At 43.8% G+C, this 24,108-nt stretch overlaps 1 protein-coding gene and 1 pseudogene across 1 annotated transcript; one reads left to right on the plus strand and one right to left on the minus strand.

The window, feature by feature from the left end:
* Positions 1-10: 10 nt before the first annotated feature.
* LOC102534595 (large ribosomal subunit protein uL11-like) lies at positions 11-564 on the minus strand (annotated as a pseudogene).
* A 5,683-nt stretch (positions 565-6,247) lies between these two features.
* On the plus strand, positions 6,248-23,619 carry GFRA3 (GDNF family receptor alpha 3). Its single transcript, XM_072956934.1, has 8 exons — positions 6,248-7,298; positions 12,955-13,245; positions 16,949-17,041; positions 18,294-18,606; positions 20,791-20,894; positions 21,027-21,161; positions 21,520-21,608; positions 21,811-23,619. The coding sequence occupies exons 1-8, from the start codon at positions 7,208-7,210 to the stop codon at positions 21,898-21,900; spliced, it is 1,206 nt and encodes a 401-aa protein (XP_072813035.1). The 5' UTR covers positions 6,248-7,207; the 3' UTR covers positions 21,901-23,619.
* Positions 23,620-24,108: the final 489 nt, after the last annotated feature.

The following is a 24,108-nucleotide window of genomic DNA, read 5'->3' on the forward strand; positions in this document are numbered from 1 at the left end:
TTTGTAGTTCTTAACTCGCTGGGCATTCCACCACACCACTGTTGATGTCATCTATGACATCGTGAGGGTGGCAGCCATCAATATTGCAGCCCACAGACTGGGCAGTCCCCAGGACCTCTTTAATGGTTCCAGAGAGTTCTCTAGCTAAAGATCAGTGCTGCATCTGTTGGGTAATGTTGACAATCCCATCAAAAGAGATGTTTCCACTGTTCTTAATGTTTTTCTGCTTCTTTCCATCTCTTGGTTCCTTGAAGGCTTTGATGATCAGGGCAGAGGCAGAAGGTACCACCTCAATCTGGGCCTGAATGGTCAGTTTCACTGTCATCCCAGACCCTTCCAATCACCAGTTGCCTTGGCAATGTCATCACCAAACTTTTTTGAAGACAGACCCAGGGGACTGATCTTGGGGGCCAAGGCAGATGTGGCACTGACTTCCCCACCAGTGCACCTCAGGTGTACGACTTGGATCTCATTGGGGTTGAGCTTAGGTGGCATGGTGGAGGCAACTGGCGTCAGATGAACCTGGATTCAGGACGACCAAAGAAAGTTGCTCCTTGACCTCCTCTGAGCCAAAAATCAAAAGACCAGCTCAGAGGAGTTTTGATCTTTCTCATTTTCCAAAGTTTTTTCTCTCACAAAAACATCTTTAGAATTTAATATGGTTTGAGGTAGAGATTTGTGCTATATGAAGATAGGAATAAAAGAAAAGTACCAAGCAAAGATCAGTTAGACTTCAGAGAGAGTTTTAAAATTGCATTCTTCAGTATTATCCCAGGCTTTCCTTCCTTAGAGCTCATTAGGGTGAATAGGCTTTTATCTGCGTAGTAAGATACAGCCCTACTTGGCCTGGGTGACAGTGGAATTGACTAAACATTGTCATTCTCTGGCATTAACTTAGTAGTAGTGACAGCTCTGGACCAGAAAAGGACAAAGGGTTCTGAAGCCTAGAACGAGACAGAGTAGAAACAAAAATGACATCTTCCCAGGTTCTACAGCAGGGAGACTTTTTAAAAGTGAGTGGGAGGGAGGGAAGGAGGACACTAGCCATAGGGCAGCCCACCAGTGTGCCTGAGTGACTCACTGGACTGATTTTCACAAGGTTCCCAAGTGCTCTTCTCCAGGAGTGTCACGTGCATGCCTCACAGCAGAGGGCACTGCTGTATTCTCTAAGCCAGCAACCAGAGCCTGCAGCCTCCACTCCTAGCTTGTCCATCTGTCCAGAGGGAAGCTGCCTCTCTGGCCTTCTCCCTGAGTCCTTGAGGTCAGAGCTCAGAAGGGCTGGGGCGGGGGGGGAGAGAAATGCTGCTGCTACATTAGGTAGAGATGCTGTTTCTCTTTCCCACTCCACACACTTACCCCCACCAAGCAGCACTCCTAGTTTCCAGAGGAGGAAACTGCTTAAAGCACCTCCACTGCCAAGTGTGAGGAGGGGTCCCCACTCACTGCCCACCCTAGTGGGTCATTTCCTAATAATTCTCTCCAGAAAGATAGAACAAAAGCCCTCTCCTGGGAAGACTGGTGCACATGTGTTCACAGTTCAGTAATCTCTTTTTTTGTATATGTATTTTTATTGAAGTACAGTCAGTTTACAATGTTGTGTCAATTTCTGGTGTACAGACAATGCTTCAGTCATACATGAACATACATATATTCGTTTTCATATTCTTTTTCACCATAAGTTACTACAAGATACTGAATATCGTTCCCTGTGCTATACAGTATAAACTTGTTGTTTATCTATTTTGTGTATAGTAGTGTGTCGAACTCCCAATTTATCCCTTTCCACCTCCTTCCACCCCTGGTAATAATAAGTTTGTTTTCTATGTCTGTGAGTCTGTTTCTGTTTTGTAAATAAGTTCGTTTGTCTTTTTTTTATTTTTTTAAGATTTCACATATAAGTGATATGGTATTTTTCTTTCTCTTTTTGACCACAGTTCAGTAATCTTAAGTGGAAGTTCGGAGTTACAAAACACAAAACTAGAACTTAATCAGATACCTCTTTTGTGGAAAATTATATTTACCTAAAAGGCAACATTTTCCCATATAATTTTTTGTAATATCTTCCAACTGTATAGGTATAGTGTGATGTGATTCATATTATTTTCAAAAACAATAATAGTAGCTAACACTTTTCAGTTGTGTACTGCATGCAAGACTTTATGAACTTTATGAACTAATGTATATAATTATATATATATACTATATATAAAATTAGTTCATATATATACACACACACACATATATACACACTAGTTTTCACAACAGTCCTTTAAGGCAAGTACTCATTATGCATGTTTTACTGATAAGGAAATTGATGAACAGAGGGACTGAGTAACTTGCTTAAGATCCCACAACTAGTGAATGGTGGAGTTGAGATTTTGAACCCAGGCAATATGGCTTCAGAGTCTGTGCCCTTAATGGATTTTGCTGTTACTAAATCCTCATCAATGAACAATGTGTCTTTCTAAGTTGGTACTGTATTAGGTGTTAAATTTGTAAAAGTCTCAATTATAGGTTCTTGAGAAGTCAGGACCACAGGGTAGCTTGGGTTGGGAAATGAGGCTAAGGGCAGAACTAAGGCCCCAGCCCAGGAACATCCACACAAAGCTATGTAAGGGTTATCACTGCACGGATGGGTGTTCATTCATCATGAAGTCAGGTAATAAAGAATGGAAACCTTTCAATCTGAAAACTGCTTCTGGTTGCAGTCTCAGCCCCAGGACCTAGCTGACTTCTTCAAGAGGGAAGAAGTATTTCCCTTTCCTTATTAGGCATATAAAGTGGGAGGCATGGAGGATTTCCTTTCCCTGTTTGGTTCAGGCAAATGTTAGGGAAACACCAATTCCTTTCTATGGTTGTCAGTTCTAAGTAGCACAGATATTTAGATAGGACACAGTCCTCTGCCCTCAAGAAACTAAGGCATGAAACTGAAAGAAAATTATTCTCTTTCCTTAAAAAACTAAAAATAAGCTTACCATATGATCCAGCAATCCCATTCCTGGGCATATATCTGGAGGGAACTCTAATTTGAAAAGGTACATGCACCCAAATGTTCATAGCAGTGCAACTTACAATAGCCAAGACATGGGAACAACCTAAATGTCCATCAACAGATGACTGGGTAAAGAAATTGTGGTATATTTATACAGTGGAATACTACTCAGCCATAAGAAGAATAAAATTATGCCCTTTGCAGCAACATAGATGGACATGGAGATTGTCATTCTAAGTGAAGTTAACCAGAAAGAGAAAGAAATATACCACATGGTATCACTTATATGTGGAATCTTAAAAAAAAAAGACACAAATGAACTTATTTATAAAACAGAAACAGAAAGGGGAACCCTCCTACACTGCTGGTGGGAATGCAGTTTGGTGCAGCCACTGTGGAAAACAATATGGAGATTCCTCAAAAGACTAAGAATAGACTTACCGTATGACCCAGGAATCCCACTCCTGGGCATATATCCAGAAGAAACCGTACTTCAGGATGACACATGCACCCCAATGTTCATAGCAGCACTATTTACAATAGCCAAGACATGGAGACAGCCTAAATGTCCATCAATGGATGACTGGATAAAGAAGAGGTGGTATATTTATACAATGGAATACTACTCAGCCATAAAAACCGACAACATAATGCCATTTGCAGCAACATGGATGCTCCTGGAGAATGTCATTCTAAGTGACGTAAGCCAGAAAGAAAGAAAAACGCCATATGAGATTGCTCATATGTGGAATCTAAAACAAACAAACAAACAAACAAACACACAAACAAAGCATAAATACAAAACAGAAATAGACTCATAGACATAGAATACAAATTTGTGGTTGCCAGGGGGGTGGAGGGTGGGAAGGGATAGACTGGGATTTCAAAATTGTAGAATAGATAAACAAGATTATACTGTATAGCACAGGGAACTATATACAAGATCTTATGGTAGCTCATGGAGAAAAAAAGGTGACAATATATATATGTTCATGTATAACTGAAAAATTGTACTCTACACTGGAATTTGATACAACATTGTAAAATGATTATAAATCATTAAAAAATTAAAAAAAAACAACACAGAAACAGACTCAGAGACAGAAAACAAACATGGTTACCAGAGGGGAAGCATGTGGGAAGAGATAAGTTGGGAGTTCAAGAAGGGCAGATACTAACTTCTGTATATAAAATAGATAAATAAGTTTATAATATATAGCACAGGGAACTATATGCAATATCCTATTGTAATCTATAATGAAAAAGAATATGAAAAGGAATATATGTATGACTGAAACATTATGCTGTACACCAGAAATTGACACAATATTGTACACTGACTATACTTCAATTAAAAAAAAAATAATTCTCTTTGTTCCCATCCCTACAAGCACTCTGGCTCACTAGTATATTCAGCAAAAGGAAGAACTGTAGCCTCCAGCTGCAAAGCAGCAGGTTGAGTCATGGGGGCTGGCCAAGTTCACAGAATTATTAACTCAAGCATACCACCCGGGATGATATTATTTGTGCCAGACACTAAGCTAAACCCTTTACTCAATGTATACTTATTTAATCCTCACAACTGTTATGTGGAGTAGATATGGTTAGTAATTTTACACATAAACTGAAGCACCAGAAAAATTAAGTGACATGCCCAAGATCACCCAATGTGTATTGGAAATGGCATTTGAACCCAAGCAGTCTGTAAATCTCGTTCTGTCAACTGTTACTCACTACATTGCTAACATCCTGGATTAGCTAAGGATAGCAGCAAGAATTTAAGCTCAACAGTGAGAGAGGGCTTGATAGAAGGCAGAAAACCAAGATTACACATGAAAATGGAGTAAAATACAGAGTCTTTGGACCTTTGAGCCCCAGTCAGTGGATTACAGGGCCCTCCCAGGGCAGAGTTTGTGTTTTAATCATTTTTGCACCTGGCACAAAGCTGGACCCATAATCAGTCTCAAAAAACATTATTGAATTGAATGATGGCTGAGTAACATCATCTTTGTAGAAAGGATTGGCTCATTTGTCATTATCCACAAGGTTCCCAACGGCAATGCTGCTTATCTAGCAGGTGTTGGCAGTCACAGAGGACATGGTTGGTAGGGAGAGAGTGTGCTGGAGGAGCTGTCAATATTAGTCTTGGAGTCATATTTATTTGCATAGGCTTCCTCAACCCTCCCCTAGCCTTGGTTACCAATCCTCATTAAAAGCCCAATGATGTCAAGCTCTCCACCTCAGTGCCCAGACAAATATGCTCCAAGCATCTCTTTTACTCTCAGAAAGAGGCTGGCCTTTTACAGGTGAAGTTGGGCATTGCTCTCAGCCCATCAGCTTGACTTGTTCCTGCCTTCCTTGTCCATTACTTGGGGACAGCGTTGAGTAGTAACACTGAGTAAACACTGTCAGCAAATGCTTTTTCCCAACCTACCCTCCTACCCCAAACTTGATTTGCCTTGGTTGCTGAAGGAGAGGAGAGCAGAGGTAATACTACCTGAGCACCCCACATCTTTGTTGATGCATAGGTCTCAGCCCCTTCCTAGCATCCCAACCACCTGAGATTGTTACCTTTTTCTTTATAAATCCCATTTTGAAACTATTGCCAGAGTGAAGCAGAAAGTGGGGGCCATCAGCTCCCCAGCCACAGGTTTCCTAACCTTACTGGAGAGGGGGCCTTGGGAAGCATACATAGGGGTAGGGTGGAGCTGGGGGAAACAGGCCCTGTACAAAAGCTGAGTAGCCAGATGTTCACTTTCACATCTCTCCTGTAAGACTGGCAGGGCAGATATAGATTAAAACCAAGCACAAACTCCATTTAAAGTGCATTATAGCTCAGGAATCAGCTCCCCCTGGGCAGGAGAAGGGAGGAAAGGGCGCAAGAGGCCACATCAGTCTCCTTCCTTATCTAGGGCCGCATGTCTCTCTCTTAGCTTTTTGAAGGGTGATTTACACCCCTGGCTGGAATGACTCTCTTTCTGGGCTGATTACATCGGTAAATGCCCCCCAGAGGCCACAGCAGGATGGCCATATTCAGAAGCAGCAGCCAGTAAATCTCAGAGGTTTATATTGCACTTCTCAGTACCCTCCCTCCTGGCCCTCTGCCAGGTGGTCTGTGGACGTAGAGGAGGGCTTGGTTGGAGGGTTAGGGGAAGAAATCTTTTACTTCCTTTTATTATCTTCTGCTCTCTGTAAGTACTGCTTAGTTCTCATTCTTCCAAGTCATTCTGCCTGTCTTTATCTTGGGAGCAGGTGGAAGTCAGCTCCAGGTCCAACAATTACCCTTACCTTTATGGGTAGAAATCCTGGGTTTCTCCTATCTGTTTAATCCTGGTAGAGTAGCTTGCTCTCTAATGCATCATCTGAAGATGATGAGGCTCCTAAATGGCTTCTCCAGCCACCTTCCTCATTGATCTTGTCTTTTGTCCTGGGAAATCTCCGTAATTTAGTCTGAGAGAAGTTTAATCCTTGGATCATCCTTCATGATACTGACGGGGCTGAATTTTGAGAGGAGTCTGGTCTGGCAAAGGTCCTGGGATCTAGTTTCAGGTCTGCTCCCAGCAAAGCCATTTCACCTCTCTGGGGCCCATCCTTGCAGAATCTTGGGGTTAATGACAACCGAACCTCACCCTTGAAGATACTTATGAGGGGAAATGAAATCATAGATGGGCAAATATAAGAGAAAAAAATACTAGAAACGCAAGTGCCTTGTACGTATAACTTGGACATACGTATTTATTACAAGATTTCATTGGGGTGATTCCTTAGTGGCAGTGGGGAGAGGGTTCCGGAAAGTGAGACAAGATGATTTTTTAGGTAAATAGCTGGACCCTGGAGATGGCGAATCTCCAGCAGTAGCTTCCACAGTGTCTTGAATAGAAAGCCTCCTCAAAGCGAAGCTGGCAGGCGACAGCAGGTGGGCAGGTCAGGGTGGAGCACGCTTTCGCGCCCAAGCCCAGGCTGCTCCTGAGCGCGCGCCCTCTCTCGCCCCCTCCCCCGCCGCTGTCGCCGTCCAGTAGAAGACGCGGCGTGGTGCGTCCGTCCGCTTCGGAGTTGGAGGGCGGCGCCCAGGACCCTGGTGGGAGAGTGTCGGCGCCGCGCGCCCGAGGAGGGGCAGGAGGCAGCGGTGGGAGGCGCAGGCTGAGGAGCCCCTCTCAGAGCTCCAGCGCGAGGTGCCAGAGAAGCGCCCCGGACACCCGGCGTGCGCCCCCCGCCATGGTGCGCCCCCGAAGCCCGCGACCGCCGCCGCTGGCGCTCCTGCTGCTGCTGCTGCTGCCGCCGCCGCTGCCGCTGTCGCTCGGAGCAGGTGAGTGTCGTCTGTGAGTCCGCGGAGACCACTTCAGCGGCTGCCGGGCCGAAGGTGGAGGGGGTGCATGAAGGGGAGCGTGTAGGCGGGGCCCGCGTACTGCTGCCCTGAGAGGGCTCAGTCCCCACACCGCTGCCTGGGGCCGGGCGACGGTCTGTCCGAGACGAGGGAACTAGAGGAGGAAGACCAGAGTGCCACAAAGAGGCCGGGTTTCACGCCTAGTCCCGTGTCTGAACCTGTAGACTGAGTGCCAGACATGGCCAGGGCACCCAAGCATCCCTTCATTCCCGGTTCCCCCACTTCCCTCTTTTGAGGTGCATCTACACAGCCACAGAACAACTCGCATCCAGGCAACTACCAAGACAGTATCTCTAGGAGGCTGGGAGAATCAGAAGCAGGACTGCCGTTGCTTCACAGGGGCTTCACCTCTTCACTACCTGTAAGGACTGGGAAGGGGGCACTAGGTACGCATGAAGATAGAGAAGTTTTTGTTAAAACTGACTTGTCACAAATTAGGGTTGAAAACTGCTGCCCAGAACTTAGCAATATCATTATTTAGTTGTGTTGTTGAGAATATTGCTCACCATCAACAAACCCCACTCTTTAGGATCTATTCTATTATTATTTTAATTGGAGCAAAAAGTCGTTATTGAGCAAGATAGCCTTTCTAGAACCACAAGCTTCTCAGCATAGTGCCTTGCCCTGTTACAGATCCACAACAGCTGTTTTGTGGAACATAGTTCAAGCCTGGTTTTAGAAGTATGCCATTCCCCCAAGGAACATGCCTTTGCGGGTGGGATTGGTACATGAAATATCATTGTAGGGCTCCTGTCCAGAGCCTGACTGGAGTGAGTCCTGAGGCAGAGACCATCAATCTACATGTGAGCTCAGTCCACAAGGTAGTAGTACTGCAGAAATGCAGTCCTGGCTGAGAGACAGATATGAAAGGAAAGTGAGAAAGGACTGGTCGGTCCAGACTGGCTTCATCAGTAAATCAGGGCAGCAATACATCACTGATCTGATTTGACTGCCTAGGAAATTTCACTAACCCTAACAGTATGGTTGCATGTCAGGACTAGGGGTAAACTTTAAACACCTTCCTCATAACCGGTTTAAAGGAACAAGTTCTACCCTATTATGATGAAATTTAACATGACACCCACCTTCTTTTGTTGAGCTGCAGTGCCCCTAATCTACCACTGTTCGCTCCAACTTGGTGAACTATCAGCTAAGAAATTAGAGAGGTTTCCTTTCGAAAAGGATTATGACTCAGTATTTAGTCCAGTTAAAGCAGTGAGACTCGGACCCGCTACATTTCTTTCAGCAAGCACTTTATTGGGTACCTAACAGCAGTAACATCTTAAACATTTAGCATTTCTCAAACTGTTTAAGTCCATGTACCCTTTTTGGTAAAGATAAAAACCTCATGCTTTCCCTGAGTAACATTTGAAATTTCAGAAAAAATTTTTTCATCTTCTACATATAAAATTGTCATATATGCTTTTTTGAACCACATATTCCCTTAGAAATTCTGATATACCCCCAAAAAGGGGGTATACTCTCTCTTCCCCATCCCTTGCAATGAGAAACTCTGGTTTAATCCAATCCCTTCATCTTACATTTGGAAAAATAAGGTCCAGAATGTGAAGTAAATTGTCTTAGGTTGGGCTGGGACTAAGGTGAGATGAGTAAAGTGTTGGGGGAAGGGGGGGGTCCCAAGAAACTCAGCAGTTAATAAAGAATATTTTAATGAAATACTTTTAAAAATCAAAATTAATGCCAAAGAATCCATGGTGAACAGAATATGAAAGTTTTTAAGTAAAAGGATAACTATGTCATGCTGAGGCATATTGGAGCCTGAAGCAAAGGGAGAAAACAGTACTACTAATCTTGTCTTTGTTTACACATTGGATATGGCATCAATCTTCAAACTTCAGAGTGCCTCTCCAGTGATTCCCAGGCTTTATCACCAGAGATTCTGATTTCGGTAGTTTGGGGCTGGGGCTCAGAAGTCTACATTTTAAAGACTCTGAAGAGGGAGAGAGAGAGGGACCTGGAACTCTTTGATTGTAAGTAGAGGGAAGGGGCCCAGAAGAAGTGATAGTGGTGGCTCACAGAATGCCTCTGTTATCTGGTTGTTTTTTAAATGTTAGTAGGAGCTTACAAAGAATAAGCACTAGGTACTGGCAAAAGAGTATTGGTAAGATAGCCACCAAGTCTAGCTGGAGAGATAAAAAAAACCAAGTTAAAAAAAAAATCAAGTAGTGATAAGTGCTATGCAGAGAATTGGAGTAACAATGTGTTAGAGTACCTGGGGGCTATTTTACATTTGTTGGCTGGGGATGGCCTTTCTAAGATGACATTTAAGCTGTGAACTGAATTACCAAAAGGGGCCAGCCACGTGAAAATCAGGCGAAAGAGCATTCCAGGCAGAAAGGCTAGGGCAAAAACCCTAAGGCGAACACAAGCTTGTCTATTCAATGGCAACCAAAACGAAGGCCGGGGAGAGGGTATGGCTCAAGTGGTAGAGTGCACGCTTAGTGTGTACAAAGTGCTGGGTTCAATCCCCAGTACAGCCTCCAAAAATGAGCCTAATTACCTCCTCCACAAAAAAAAAAAAAAGTTAAAAAAAAAAAAGAAAAGAAAGAAGGCCAGTGCAGATGGAGGGAAGTGGGAGAGGAAGAGAGAACCAGGAGGTAAGGTTAGAGAGGTGGGCAGGGACCAAGTCTTTACAAGCCTTTGTAACCAGGGCACATAAACTGTATCTTAACCTAAGTGCAGTATAAGTTGTTGGAGGGACTAAAGCAGAGACATGAGATGATATGATTTATAATTCTTAAGAGGTGATCCCATATAATGTTAATCAGCATTAGAATTATGTTAGATTCACAATGAAACGCTATAAAGCAATGAAAATAAGCTTTACAACTATACTTAACAGTGTGGATATATTTCAGAAACGTTAATATTGAGCAAAAGAAGCAAGACACCAAAAGCACATGTTGCATGATTGAAAAATAGGCAAAACTAATCTCTCATGCTAGAAATCAAGATATTGTATTGGCTTTGTTGGGAAGATAGTGACTGGCAGAAGGCTTCTGGGACGCTGATAATGTTCTGGTCCTTTATCTGGGGTCTGGTTACACATATATATATAATTTGAAATTCGTTGAACTTAACATTTTTTTAATTGAAGTACAGTCAGTTTACAATGTGTCAATTTCTGGTGTACAGCATAATGTTTCAGTCACACATATGCACACATACACTCGTTTTCATATTCTTTTCCATTATAGATTACTACAAGATGTTGAATATAGTTCGCTGTGCTACACAGAAGAAATTTTTTAAAATTTATTTTATATATGGTTGAACTATGTATTTTTGATTCATGTATTTTTCTATATGTTATATTTCAGTTAATTTATTATCAAACATGATATATAAATGACTAAAAATACATGAAAATATGCTCAATACCTTTAGTTATTAGGGAAATGCAAATGAAAACCACAATGAGATACCACTTCACACCCAAGAGGATGGCTATAGAAACAGAGCAAAAAACAGAAATCATGAGTTGGCAAGTGTGTAGAGATATTGGAGCCCTCGTGCATTGCTAGTAGGAATGTAAAATGGTGCAGCCATGGTGAAAAACAGTTTGATGGTTCATCATAAAGTTAAATATAGAATTACCATATGACCTAGCAATTCCACTCCTAGGTATATACCCCAGAGAGATGAATATAGGTATTCAAGCAAATACTTGTACATGAATGTTCCCAATAGCACTATTCACAATAACCAAAAGGTGCAAACAACCCAAATGTCCATCAACTAATGTATAGATCAATAAAATATGGTATGTATAGCCATACAATGAAATATTATTCATAAGAAAGAATGAAGTACTGATATATGCTACAATGTGTTTGAACGTCGAAAACAGTATGTTAGGTGAAAGAAACCAAATGCAAGAGTGTATATTTTATGGTTTCATCTACATGAAATATCTAGAATAGGTAAATCTGCAGACACAGAAAGCAGACTAGTAGTTGCCAGAGTCTAGGGGGAAGGGAGAATGGAGAGTGACTGTTTAATTGGTATGGGATTCCTATTGGAGTGATGAAAATGTATTGGCATTAGACAGAAGTGATGGTTGTACAACATTGTGAATGTACTAAATGCCATATAATTGTATCCTTTAAGATGGTTAATTTTATGTTGCATATATTTTTTTCTTTTTAAAATAATTAAAGTTTGTACCTTTTGACTGCCTTCATCCAGTTCTCCCTCCCCCTCCCCCCTGCCTCTGGTAACCACCTTTTCCTATGAGTTTGTTTGCTTGTTTTTGAAGTATAATTGATTTACAGTATTATGTTCCTGGTGTACAACATAGTGATTTGCTATTTCCATACATTTCAAAACGATCACCAGGTGTGAATTTTACCTCAATAAAAATGTTTTCCAACCTAAAAAAATTTTCTTAAAAAAAGATAGATGTAACAACTAAAAAATGGTAATTATGTGAAATGAAGTTAACTAGTCTTACTATAGTAACATTTTATAATATATACATGTATCAAATCATCACATTGTACACTTAAAACTTAAACAATGTTACATGTCAGTTATATCTCAATAAAGCTGGAAAACAAAAGATGACTGAATGGTATGGAAGAATGAATTTGGAAGATGGAATCAGGGAGACCAATAAGGAGTCTTGGCTAGTTCAGACAAAAGTTAATGGTAGCTTAAGCTAAGGAGGTGGTGATGGATGTGTAGAGAAGTGGACAGATTCTAGATATGCAGTGTAGTTGACAGGACTTGTTGGATTGAACATAGGATGTGAATGAAAGAGAAGAATTAAGAATAACCCCTAAGAGGGGAGAGTATAGCTCAAGAGGTAGAGCATACGCTTAGCATGCAAGAGGTCCTGGGCTCAGTCCCCAGTACCTTCTCTAAAAATAAATAAACCTAATTCCCTTCCCCGCCCAAAATAACCAACACAATAATAAATAAGTAAAATATTTTTTAAATAATGAATGACTCCTAGACTTTCTGCCTAGAAAAACCGTTACCCCTTGATAGGAATCCTAAGTCCTAGGATGCAGGGCCTTTCTCCAGGGCTGAGCTATAACCAACCTTGATTTCCCTGAGTAAGTGAAAGAAGCAACAAACACTCCCCACCCCAACCCCAACTAGTTTCCACTGTAAGGTGTCTTTAAGTGCCTTTTAGTAGAAGACTCAGAGTTGTTGCTGACCATCATTTAGCACCCCCTGTGCACATTCTCAGCTCTGGTTATGATGCTAGCCCTGCCCATGGCATAGCTCTGCTCAGGCCTTCTTGCCTGTGCCTGACAGAGTCATCAGGCTCAGCTTCAAACAACTTTCTCCTTCCCCCTCCCAGGAGGCTAAGCAGCCTCTCTCACCTCTTCTTGAGCCTGATCTGTTCTGTCCAGATTGTGACAGCTGCAGACTCCTCCCTCCTGCTGGACTTCTTTCTCCCCACTTCTTCCTAAAGGCCTTTGTGCTACCCTAAGCCTTTCCTGCTAAAGAGTTCATTCAGAACCCCTCTCCCTGCCTTATGACTTGGTACTCCCAGACAGCTACTCTGACCTTATGTGAGCCTCATCTGGTCCCTCTCCCTCCACAGGGGACCCTCTCCCCACAGAAGGCCGGCTCATGAACAGCTGCATCCAGGCCAGGAGGAAGTGCAAGGCCGATCCCATCTGCAATGCTACTTACCACTACCTGAATTCCTGTGCCTCTAGTACAAGCATCCCATCACCTTCTGAAGAGGAGCCTTCAATATCTGAAGATTGTATGGAGGCAGCACAGCAACTTAGGAATAGCTCTCTAATGAGGTGTACCTGCCACCGGCGCATGAAGAACCAAGCCTCCTGCCTGGACATCTACTGGACTCTTCACCCTGCCCGCAGCATTGGTGAGGCCCCATCCTAGAGTGGGCTAAGATGGCTGTTGGGGGTTATATTTAAATTCCGTTGGATCTGGGCCACATAGATTTTTTTTTATAGGGATGATAATGAAACTCTGCATTTGACATCAGTAAGAAGTAGAAGGAGGAATTGACAGTATCCTTTTGGGCCCCCACAGCAGTGCCCTCCCTTCTTGCTACTTTCCCCTTTCTTACCTGGCAATGTGTAGCTGCCTTTTGGCAGAGCTCTGAACCAGGCTGAGGCCCAACCTGGTGAGCTCTTGAAACAGAAGAGTATAGAGAGCAAGCAAATGGAGGGAAATGGTCTTAACCCATAAACAGGCTGCAAATACAACATAATCCATAAGTTCAGAGAAACTGGGAGGCAATGTCCTGGTCCAGCCTTTAATGGAGAGGGTACTCATTAACCAGACAGGAGATGATAAGAGAGAGAAGGCACTGGAAGAGCCAAAAAGTGGAGTTTCCTCTGACTCTAGAGATCCCTTTCTGGACGAGTCAGGTTTTACTAGACTATGCTGCAATGACAAAACAGGGACTTGTAAAACAAAGGTCAAGTTCTTGCTGATGTTCCATCTTGGCTGTGTCATGTGTCCTCTTCATTCTGGGATCCGGTGCAGCCTCTACCTGGGATGTTCCTTTCTCATGGCAGAGGGAAATAAGCAATGGCAGAACCATGTGGTGCCTCTAATTGCTTCTGCTCAGATGTTACATAAAATACTTCTGCTCACATTCCATTGACAAAGCAAATTGCATGACATCAGTAGGAAGGAGAAGTATACTCCTCTCACAGAACACACTGAAAATCACATGGTCATAAATGAGGATGTGTACTTTTACAGAGAAGCCAAAATGATTGGAAACAATAATGCAATCTACCATAGTCCATCTCTTGGTCAAAACATTCATTTTCCTCCCTTCCACAAGCAAAATATACCAACCCACTTTCTAAGGAAGGTGCCCTAAGAGTTCTGTCCAAGCAGGACATCGGGCTCCAAGTCTAGGATCTTGTGATAATTTCTGTATCGGGTCTGGATGTGGTTCCTCTTAATCTGGAAGCCTGTCGACTGAAAAGTCACCTACATCCCATCTGTACTTAATATACAGTAATGAAACAGGGACAGGAGAAGCACAGCAAACTCTCTCAGTTAGAAAGGGGAGTAATTGGAGGCACACAGCATTGATTCATAGCAGTTCTGAAGTCCTGCTACATGAATCCTCCCTGGGAGTAGGGATTACTCTCTAATAAGGACCTGCTTTTGCTCCACTGGGGAGCAAAAAGCCCAGGAGCTTACCAGCCCCTTGGGATGTCCTTTCTTTTCCATTATTTTCTTGGGCTACATCTGAAAGGGGCACTGGAAATTACAACCTCCTTAGGGACTGAGTAGCATTCTCAGCTTGCTTCCTACCTGAGGAATGTTGGAGCATCTTAAGTCTCAAATAGTCAGAAGCTCTTTTAATCCAGGCTGGTGGCTGCTAGCAATACAACTCTCTCAAAACATAATTGCTTTTTATACCTTTGACTGTCACCTCATGTGCCAGTAGCCTTTCCTATAATCCCTTCCAAGACATGCGTCTCTTTCGAGACCTAATTAAAAGTACCTTACCCTTATCAGGGTTCTGCGAGAGAGCCACTATCTTAGTCTTTTTCCCTAAGCACATTTATCCAACTGGCAGGATTTATTGGATACCATTTTAATCAATAAGAGATCTCCACAAAGGGCATGATACCACAAACTTGAATTGGTCTTTACCCCCAAGGCTGAATTGTAATCAACCTTATTACTCAAAGCATTTTTCAGTTTTCTCTTTTACCATTTGAATATGAGAAGCAATTGCATCTCTAGGACCCTGCAAGTCCTAGAATTTCTATATTTCTCTTTTATGTTTCCTCCCTATTGTAAACTCGTCAGTTCTTCTCTGAGCTTGCTTCTTTCTTGTAGCACCTTGCCAAATGTAGCCATCAGCAGTCAAGACATACTAGTAATCTTCAGCTTCTTGCTTTCTTCCCTTTAAGGTATAAGCTCACTCAGTACATCACCTTCCTTCCAAATTACTGCAGACAACAATTTTACCAAATGCTTTGCCACTGCATAATGAGGGCTGCCATCTTCCCAGCCCCCAGTAACAGTTTATTCACCACCCACTGCCCAATCCCAAAGCCAAATACCATTTATTTTAGATCTTCATTTGTTACTTCAGCACTCCATTTCTAGATACCAATTACATTTTTGGTAAGAATTTGCTAAGTTATGGTGTAGTAACAACCAACCCCCGAATCTCTGGCTTTCAACAACAAAAGATGTATCTTTTGTTCATATTACACATCTGCTGCAGGCTTCCCTGAGTTAGCTTTGTATTTGCGCCACTGTCTTCTTCAGAGCCAGGATAGTAGAGGGAAAAGGGCTGCAGCAGGACCATGTGATGGTTCTGAAAGCTTCTGTTCAGTTATGATTTGCATCTCTTCAGCTCACAACTCACAGGCCAAAGCAAGTCACATGGCCAGGCCTTGCAGTTGGGTGGAAAAGTAGAGTCTTCTCACAGGGGGCCCGAAAATCACATGGCAACTGACGGGGATGTATAACCCTCCCACAGCAAGCAACTGGAAACACTAATAGAGTTCACCATACTCTTTGTTCCCTGCTTCCCACACCTCATCCTAATACCTCTCTTTCAGAACTTCCTGTGAGACATCTCCCTGAATCCACTTGTCTCCCCCCTCCTTTTCCCTTGGGAGCTCCCAGGTTTTCCCAAGTATCCAAACCATCCTTTCCTGTTTGCTTGATATCATCCATATCCCTTCCCTCCTAAACATACATTCACAAAGGCCCATTGGGTGACATCCCTGCAAGCTCACCTCTCCCTTCAAACAAGATTTATTAACCAACATTTATTGAGCACCTACCATGTGTATGAGCTATGCAGTGATTTTATAAGACCTAGTATGTCCCTTTTAAGAGCTCACAACCCCATGAGGGTGACTGAGAAAGCTGTTTCCTTTGAGATCATTGCCTCTTCCTTCTCTGCTTTTCTTTTTTTTTAATTTTCTTTTTAAGTTTATTTTTTTTAAGCCTTCTCTGCTTTTCTCAGTCAAATTCAGTTCCAGACCTGGTCTCATTTCTTTCTCCTCGGCATGTGATGCATCTCCATAGCCAAGTGGTCGGGCCTGGAACACAGTCCACCACTGCCCCTTCTCTAGTACCAAGAGAAAACAAGTCCCCTTGCCCGCTTATGTGCCCACAGGCAGTGTGTTTAGTGGTCAGGAGCAGAGACTCTGGAATCAGATAATCTGGGTTTCAAATCCCAGTTCCACATATTAGCTTATATGAGCCTGAGCAAGTGCTTTAACCTCTCTCATCCTCAGTTTCTTCTTACTCACCCAGAAACTTCTAGGAAGACTAACTGAGATTGAATATATTTTTCACTTACACCACAGTACCTAGCACAGAGTGCTCATCCAGTGATAGCTGTATTATTCTTATCATTAAACCCAGTTTATTCATTGAGCCCAGCCTATATCTTTATGGTCATGTTTTTTTCTTACCTCTACCCAGCATGCAGTTAGTTAGGTAGAGACTCTGCCTTTTCCCTTCCCCTGAAGGGCTTTGAGGTCTGACCCAGCAGTCTCAGTCCCTCCTGCCCCCACCCCCAGCCCAGTGCTCAGGATTCTGCTGCTCCCCACCTTTCTCTCTAGGTGACTATGAGCTGGATGTCTCCCCCTATGAAGACACAGTGACCAGAAAACCTTGGAAAATGGATCTCAGCAAACTAAACATGCTCAAACCAGGTGTGGAGGCAACCTGGGGCTCAGGTGTGGGAGGGGGGCTGGACCCTGAGAAGGGTGGCTGGTAAGGAACACAAGCTGGGAGCATGGCTGGGGAGAGTTCTAGCCTGCTGGCTAACTAAAGAAGTACTCTCAGGGTGCAAGTTTGAGCTATGAGGCGTAGTCTAGTTTCACGAGTCAACAAAGAGCAATAGTTATTAGGGAGACATTTGAAGAGAGCCAATTAGGGCTCCCTGGTTCCAAAAGATGGGTCTCTGCAAAGGGTTTGGTGGGAGTGGCAGCAGTCCCAGAAAAAAATGTGCTGAAATGGAGTATTTACACACATTCAAGGCAGCCAGGAAAGCAGCCTTTTGTCCCTAAAGAGTAGGAAATTGCTTGTTTTCAACCATTTTAATGGGATGGGTGAGGTGTTGGGCAGGGAAAATGGTGAGAGAGAATGTGACTCCTCAGGGGTGACTGAGGGTGGGGAGTCATCTGTCTGCCAAGTACTATGATGCATGTTTTTCAGGAAAGTGAGGCTGTTGTGTTAATTGGAAGAGAACACACACAAGCACTGTCTTTTTGAGAGAGATGTGTGCTTTGTTGGAATTACTAGAATTTTGAGAGAAAAGTGTGAAGATTTATACATAACAAACTCTTAGTTACAGGGAATCTGGGAATAACCTGTTCCAGTTACTCCCTTGTTCTGGCTGCTGGAATATTCTCTTAATAGACATATCACTGTAGTTTTCTAAGATTCAGAGTATGGAGAATGTTTATGCATGTATCAATCAATGAAAGATGGGCAGGTGATATTAAAACTGAGCACAATGGACAGATACAAAATGAAAATCCTAAATAGAATTTGGTTGCATCTGTTTGGGACCATTCAAAAAGTACTTTAGAATGTTGTAGGGCCTCTAGGTTATGCTTTCTGGGAGTAGGGATTTTCTCTCACTCACTGCATAGGACTGAGGAAAGGGTTTTGGTTATTTGAGTTTTCTGGCTGCTTGAATTCTAGGTAAATGTGTTAGATGTATATGGAGGTGTTTTTTGTTTTTTGTTTTTTTAACCTAGTCATGATGAGGAGCAGATATAGTTTGTGGGTAGAGGGAGCGCCCTGGATTAGGAGTGTGGAGTGGCCTTCCTCCGGGCAGTCTTCCCTTTCCTCCTACCCCGACTACCATCCTTAAATCAGAGGGTTGCCGGAGTTCCCAGGGCGGCTGGGCTGCAGGTTTACAGAGAGGACCGCTGACTTGGTGTCCCTCTCCCCTAGACTCGGATCTCTGCCTCAAGTTCGCCATGTTGTGCACTCTTAATGACAAGTGTGACCGGCTGCGCAAGGCCTACGGGGAGGCGTGTTCCGGGTCCCGCTGCCAGCGCCACGCCTGCCAAGGGCAGCTACGTGCCTTCTTCGAGAAGGCGTCGGAGCCTCACGCGCAGGGCCTGCTGCTCTGCCCGTGCGCGCCCACCGACCAGGGCTGCGGGCAGCGCCGGCGCAACACCATCGCCCCCGGCTGCGCGCTGCCCTCCGAGCCCCGCAACTGCCTGGAGCTGCGGCGCCTCTGCCTGGCCGACCCGCTGTGCAGGTGCGGGGTGCTGGGTGCGGGCGGGCAGGGTGGGCGCCACTCCTTCCGGGCCGCCTTCCTGTGCCCGGCTGACCCCCGCCAGGGCCCACGGACCGACTTCACCACTATCTACCTTCGATACCTCCTGAAACTCTTTTCTCAAAAAGAATGTATAGTATATATATATACATACATATTTTTTCTCCTTTGTGTGAAAACTTTAGAAAATATTAAAATGTGTAAAAATATCACCCAAAATCTGTCACTAGAAGGTAATCTACCATACTTTGGGGAGGATTTCCTTCTAGTTTGTTTGTTTGTTTTCCCTCTTATACAAATAAACAAAATCAGACATTCTGGGACTATATTTGTATAGTTTTGTTTTTGTTTTTGTTTTTCATTTATGGTATGCATCTGGTGAACATTTCAGATGGAGGCAGTATGGAACAGAGTTCATGAAGACAGGCTCTGAAGTCAGACTGGAATTTAAATCCTGGGTCTCTGTGACCTTGAGCCCATCACTTAACCTAAAATTCTATCACTTAAGGTTCCACTTAGTCCTGTGTAAAAATTGGGATTGTAATGCAGATCTCATGGGATTCTGGTGAGAGTTAAATTGCATAATTTATGAAGAGAGTTAGTTTACTGGTATAGAGTAAGCACTCAGTAAATGGTAGTGTTTATTTTGCATTTTCTGGCCTTTGACAACTTGATTTTTTTTTTTTTTGGTGGAGGGAGGTAATCAAGTTTATTTATTTACTTATTTTAATGACAGTACTAGGGATTGAACCCAGGACCTCATGCAAGCTAGACATGCACTCTACCACTGAGCTATACCCTCCCCCTGGTAACTTGATTTTTAAATGCCTACGTTGTATTTCATTTTATGGATGCCTCATACTTTATTTGTCCTTCTATTTTTAGATATTTAGTTTCCTTTCTTTATTGCTATACATAATGCTGCAATAAATATCATTCTTATTCATTAATCTTCATGCGCAAATCTAATTACTGTTTAGATTGTGTTGCTACAAATGGCATAACCAAATCAACGGACATCAAAATTTATAAGGTGTCTGATACATTTTTTTAAGCAAAACTCTGGTCTCTGTTTCCTTAGCCTTCTCAGGACAAACTCTCACAAAACTGAAGTTATTATCCTTTTAAGTGATATTTGTTGACAGAGTCACACCAACCTTGTTTTGCAACCTAGTTCTATCACTTCTCTGTAACTTTGGGAAAGTTACTTTACCTCTCTGAGTCCCACTTCCTCTTCTGTAAATATTACATAGTCAGAGCTCTCAATAATCATAATACTTAGGCTAAGTACTTACTATGGGCCAAGTACTGTTTCAGTACTTAGCATGTATTAACCCATCTAAACTTCACAAGAACCCTGTAAAACAGATGCTGTGTTTTTTTTTTATCATCCTCAGTTTACAAATGAAGAAACCATAGCGGAGAAAGTTTAAATAGCTTGCTCAAATTCACCTAGGTGCTGAGTCAGATTTGTTAATGAGATTTGGGATGAAGGAAGGTCTGGCCTAGAGTCTGTGTTCCTAAAGGCTGTGCTGTGCTGCCTGTTATCAAGCTGGTAGCTGGTACTATTACATAACAAGTGCTGGACTAGATGACTAAGATAATGTCCCTTCCTTCAAGGAGTTTACGATTGAGTGGGACGACAGAGAACTAATCCACCAATCTAACACAAGGCCAAATGGAAAACGGCAGAAATATGTACAGAAAAATATACTCATGATTCTATCACCTAAAGATAACCAGCTTTAGCTATTGTAGGGTGAGTGTTAAAAATAACAATATTTAACATTTACTGAATAGTTTACTATACACCAAGTACTATGTTAAATGCGATACATGCAGTCTCTTTTTCATCCGCACAAAAATCCACAAGGTAGTGCTGTTTTCATCTCTATTTACTGTCGAGGAAGCTGAGGTTAAAGAAGCTGCTTGATATCTCATAATTAGGGATTGTGGAGAGCAAATTCAAAGTGATATGCTGTGGAGGCTAGGGTGATAGTGCATTTAATTGTGACAGGAGCAGGCTTCATGGAGGAAGCTGTGAACAAGGCTCTGAAATGCAGGGGAGGATTTGGCATTAAGATGGGCATGTCAACTAAAGGGGCAGCAAGGTGAAGGCTGCAGGACAGATCCTCAACGGGGTCTCTTAAAATTCCCTTCTTCTAGATCGCGCCTGGCGGATTTTCAGACCCACTGCCATCCCATGGACATCCTAGGGACCTGTGCAACAGATCAGTCCAGATGTCTGCGAGCCTACATGGGGCTGATTGGTGAGGCTGGGGGGCATGTGTAGGGAGCTCTTGCAGTGAAAATGCTCTGGAGGCTGAACCCAGATGGTGTGGTCCTGAGACTGGTGGGAGAGGGTGGGAGCTAAAGTTGACCATCCTCTCTTCACCCTACAGGGACTGCCATGACTCCCAACTTTGTCAGCAACGTCAGCACCAGCGTTGCCTTAAGCTGCACCTGCCGAGGCAGTGGCAACCTGCAGGAGGAGTGTGAGCGGCTGGGAGATTCCTTCTCCCACAACCCCTGCCTCAGTGAGTGCGCTCCACCTGCTCCCAGTCCCCGAGACTGGCTCAGCTTGAGAGGGAAGGGGTCAGCTCTTTGGTCCATGCTGGTCCATCTCCTGCATTCAGAGCATCCCCCCAGCCTGGGACTTTCTGCCTTCTCCCACCCACTGAGTGACCCCCAAGCTGCCTTTTCACTTCTCTGGGCCCCAGGGACAGTCTTCAGCTCAAGGAATAGCAAGCAGGATGAGATAACATCCCATTCCCACCTGCCACCCACCTACCCTCCTATACCCCAGGGTCCATGAGACATTCCCTTTCCTTCTTTGGGAGCCTGAGAAATCTCCAACATCTGCCTTCCTCCAACCCACTTTCTCTCTCTCCTTAGTGGAGGCCATTGCAGCTAAGATGCGTTTTCACAGCCAACTCTTATCCCAGGACTGGGCAGACTCTACCATTTCCATGATGGAACGCCAGGTAGGGACTCCTCTATTACGCCCCCACCTATCTCTACCAGACCGGCTGGGGGAAGCCCACACAAGGGGTTGGAGAGGGGTGATCTCCTTGTACTCATGAATACTATAGGCCTCTGATGGACACCTCGGGAGGGGGGATAGGCCTTGACTGAGGCTGAGGTGGTGAAAAGGGTGGAGCTGACTCCATTCCATTTCTTCCACAGAACAAAAACCCTGCTCTGAGGTCACGGCCCTGGGTGCCCTCTCTTTTCTCCTGTTTACTTACATTGCTTCTGCTCCCGAGCCTCTGGTAGCTGGACTTCCCGGGGGGCTCTCTTCTCTACCACACCCAGCCTGACCTGCTGCCTGCAAGGGGTGAGGAAAGGACAGCATCAGGAAGGAGGTTCAGTGAACAATGTTGCAACCCTAGTCCCAGCCCACAGAAACGGACTAGTGTAGTTCTCGTTCCCTCCACTTCTGACTCAGGCTTCCCTTCCTTAGGACTTGGTTACCATGGTTTAGCCATGTCTTCTGGTGGTGTCCCGCTCTACCAGGCTCTCTCCTTATTCCTTCCTTCTGCCCAGCAGATCACCCAGGCTCTAACAAATTAGTCATGCTCTGTTGCATTCTCCAGGTAGGCAGGGCTGGGTATTCTGAGGCAGCCTAAAAAGATATTCCTCATGACGAGGAAGGCTAGAGCAAGACTACTGGCCCTTTGTCTCCTCCTCTGAATAGGGGGTGGGAACCTACTGCCTGCCCTGCCCTGGGATCCTGGGATTCTGCAAAGCATTTGGGCCTTGCTCTCTTCCTGCTACTGTCCCAAAGTGCCCCCAGCCTCTTGCATCATGATTAAACATTTTGACTTAAAAATGTGCTCTTTTCCCACTGTCTCACATTGTGAGTTTATACAGAAATACGGGTATTACAGACACAGCAGCACAGACCAGGTGATATAGGAGGCACAGGACCCCTGCCACCAACTGCTTTGTGACCCCAGGCAAGATTCAGCCTCTCTGTGTACTTGACATGGAGCTGGAAGAAAAATAGCTTATGGGAGGCTGTGGACCTGGTACCTGTTCCACCTACAGCCATTTTGGGGTACTGTCTGGGATCTGCCACAGCAGCTGTGATGGGGAGGGTCCATAGGCAGCCACAACATTTGATCCCCTGCTTGTGTTATTGGTCTGCCCCAAACCATAATGGGGGCCAGAGGAAAGGAGAGACTGTCCTTGAACTCGTGTGCAATCCAGCTGGGACAAGGAGACAGCCACCCATGCAGTGTAGTTGGGAAAATATATAGAACTGTGGACGTTTGTCCGTTAATTCATTTGCTTACTCTTTTATACGTATCTGATGAGTGCTCTCTCTGAGAGACGCTGGGGGAGGTTCTGAGATAATAATGCTCAGATCCTATTTTTAAGCCTTTCACACATCACAGCAGGGGAACAGATGAGACATTCAATAAGAAAATGCAGTGTGATAAATACTAATAATAATCCTCAGTTACTGAGCCCCTACTGTGTGCCAAGAATGACTGTGTCCCTACTGTGTGCAAGTATCTGCATAATTCATTTAATCCTTCAACAACATTTGACTTTGTCATTCACTAGCTGTGTGACCTTGGTATTAACCTTTCTGTGCCTCATTTTCTACATTTGTAACGTGAAAAGGCATAGAACTGCCTCACTAGGAAGGAGATAATCCATGTGAAAGAAAATCCATGTGCCTGACACATAATAAGAACTGAAAAAAGTTAGAAATTACAGCATATGTTTTTTTGTGGAAAATTTGGACAATACAGACAATTATAAAGAAGAAAATGAAAATCTTTAAAATCTCATTCTCAAACTTCCAAACTACTCCCTTTATATCCGTGCATGTGAGAATCTTTGGGTATGTATAATTTTAGGTAACTGAGATTGGACACTGCATATCAATGTGTAAGCCACAGACATCTTTCAACATCCATAAGTAGAGCTTGAAAAACATCATCCTTCTTATCAGCTGTATAACATGAACTTGTATGAATGCATATTCCTACATACAGAGTTTATTTAACTAGTTCTGTATTGATGAGTATTTGGTTGTCTTCCCATTTTTTTCTGAGCCAAGTTTTAAGGCAGTGAGGAGGTGAAGTACAAAAGAGCTGCCAGATGGTGGGTGGAAAAGGGAAGCCTCTTCCTACATTCCTGTATCACCATACCCCACCCTGCCCCAGAAAATGTCCAGCCAACTTGCCTTCCTGCAAACTTCAGTCAGGCACTGGGTGAACCTTACCCTTCCTCCTCTCCCAGGAAGATCTCTGAACTGTCAAGCCTCTCCCTTTGCTTTGGCTCCATTATCCCAAGGCTGGTGGTGTGAATAGAATAGCCATTCCTTGCTAAGTGCTTGAATTAGACTAATAGGTCATCTGTACTTTTCTCTGAAGAAGGTCCAAATTCCTGGTAAACAAACAGACCACTCTCCCAGCCTAGGGCCCAGAGCCAAGACCCAGGGTGGGGGCACAGTGGCTGGACTGAAGC

This window comes from Vicugna pacos, chromosome 3, assembly GCF_048564905.1.
Source record: "Vicugna pacos chromosome 3, VicPac4, whole genome shotgun sequence".
In the NCBI taxonomy this organism is placed as follows: Eukaryota; Metazoa; Chordata; class Mammalia; order Artiodactyla; family Camelidae; genus Vicugna; species Vicugna pacos.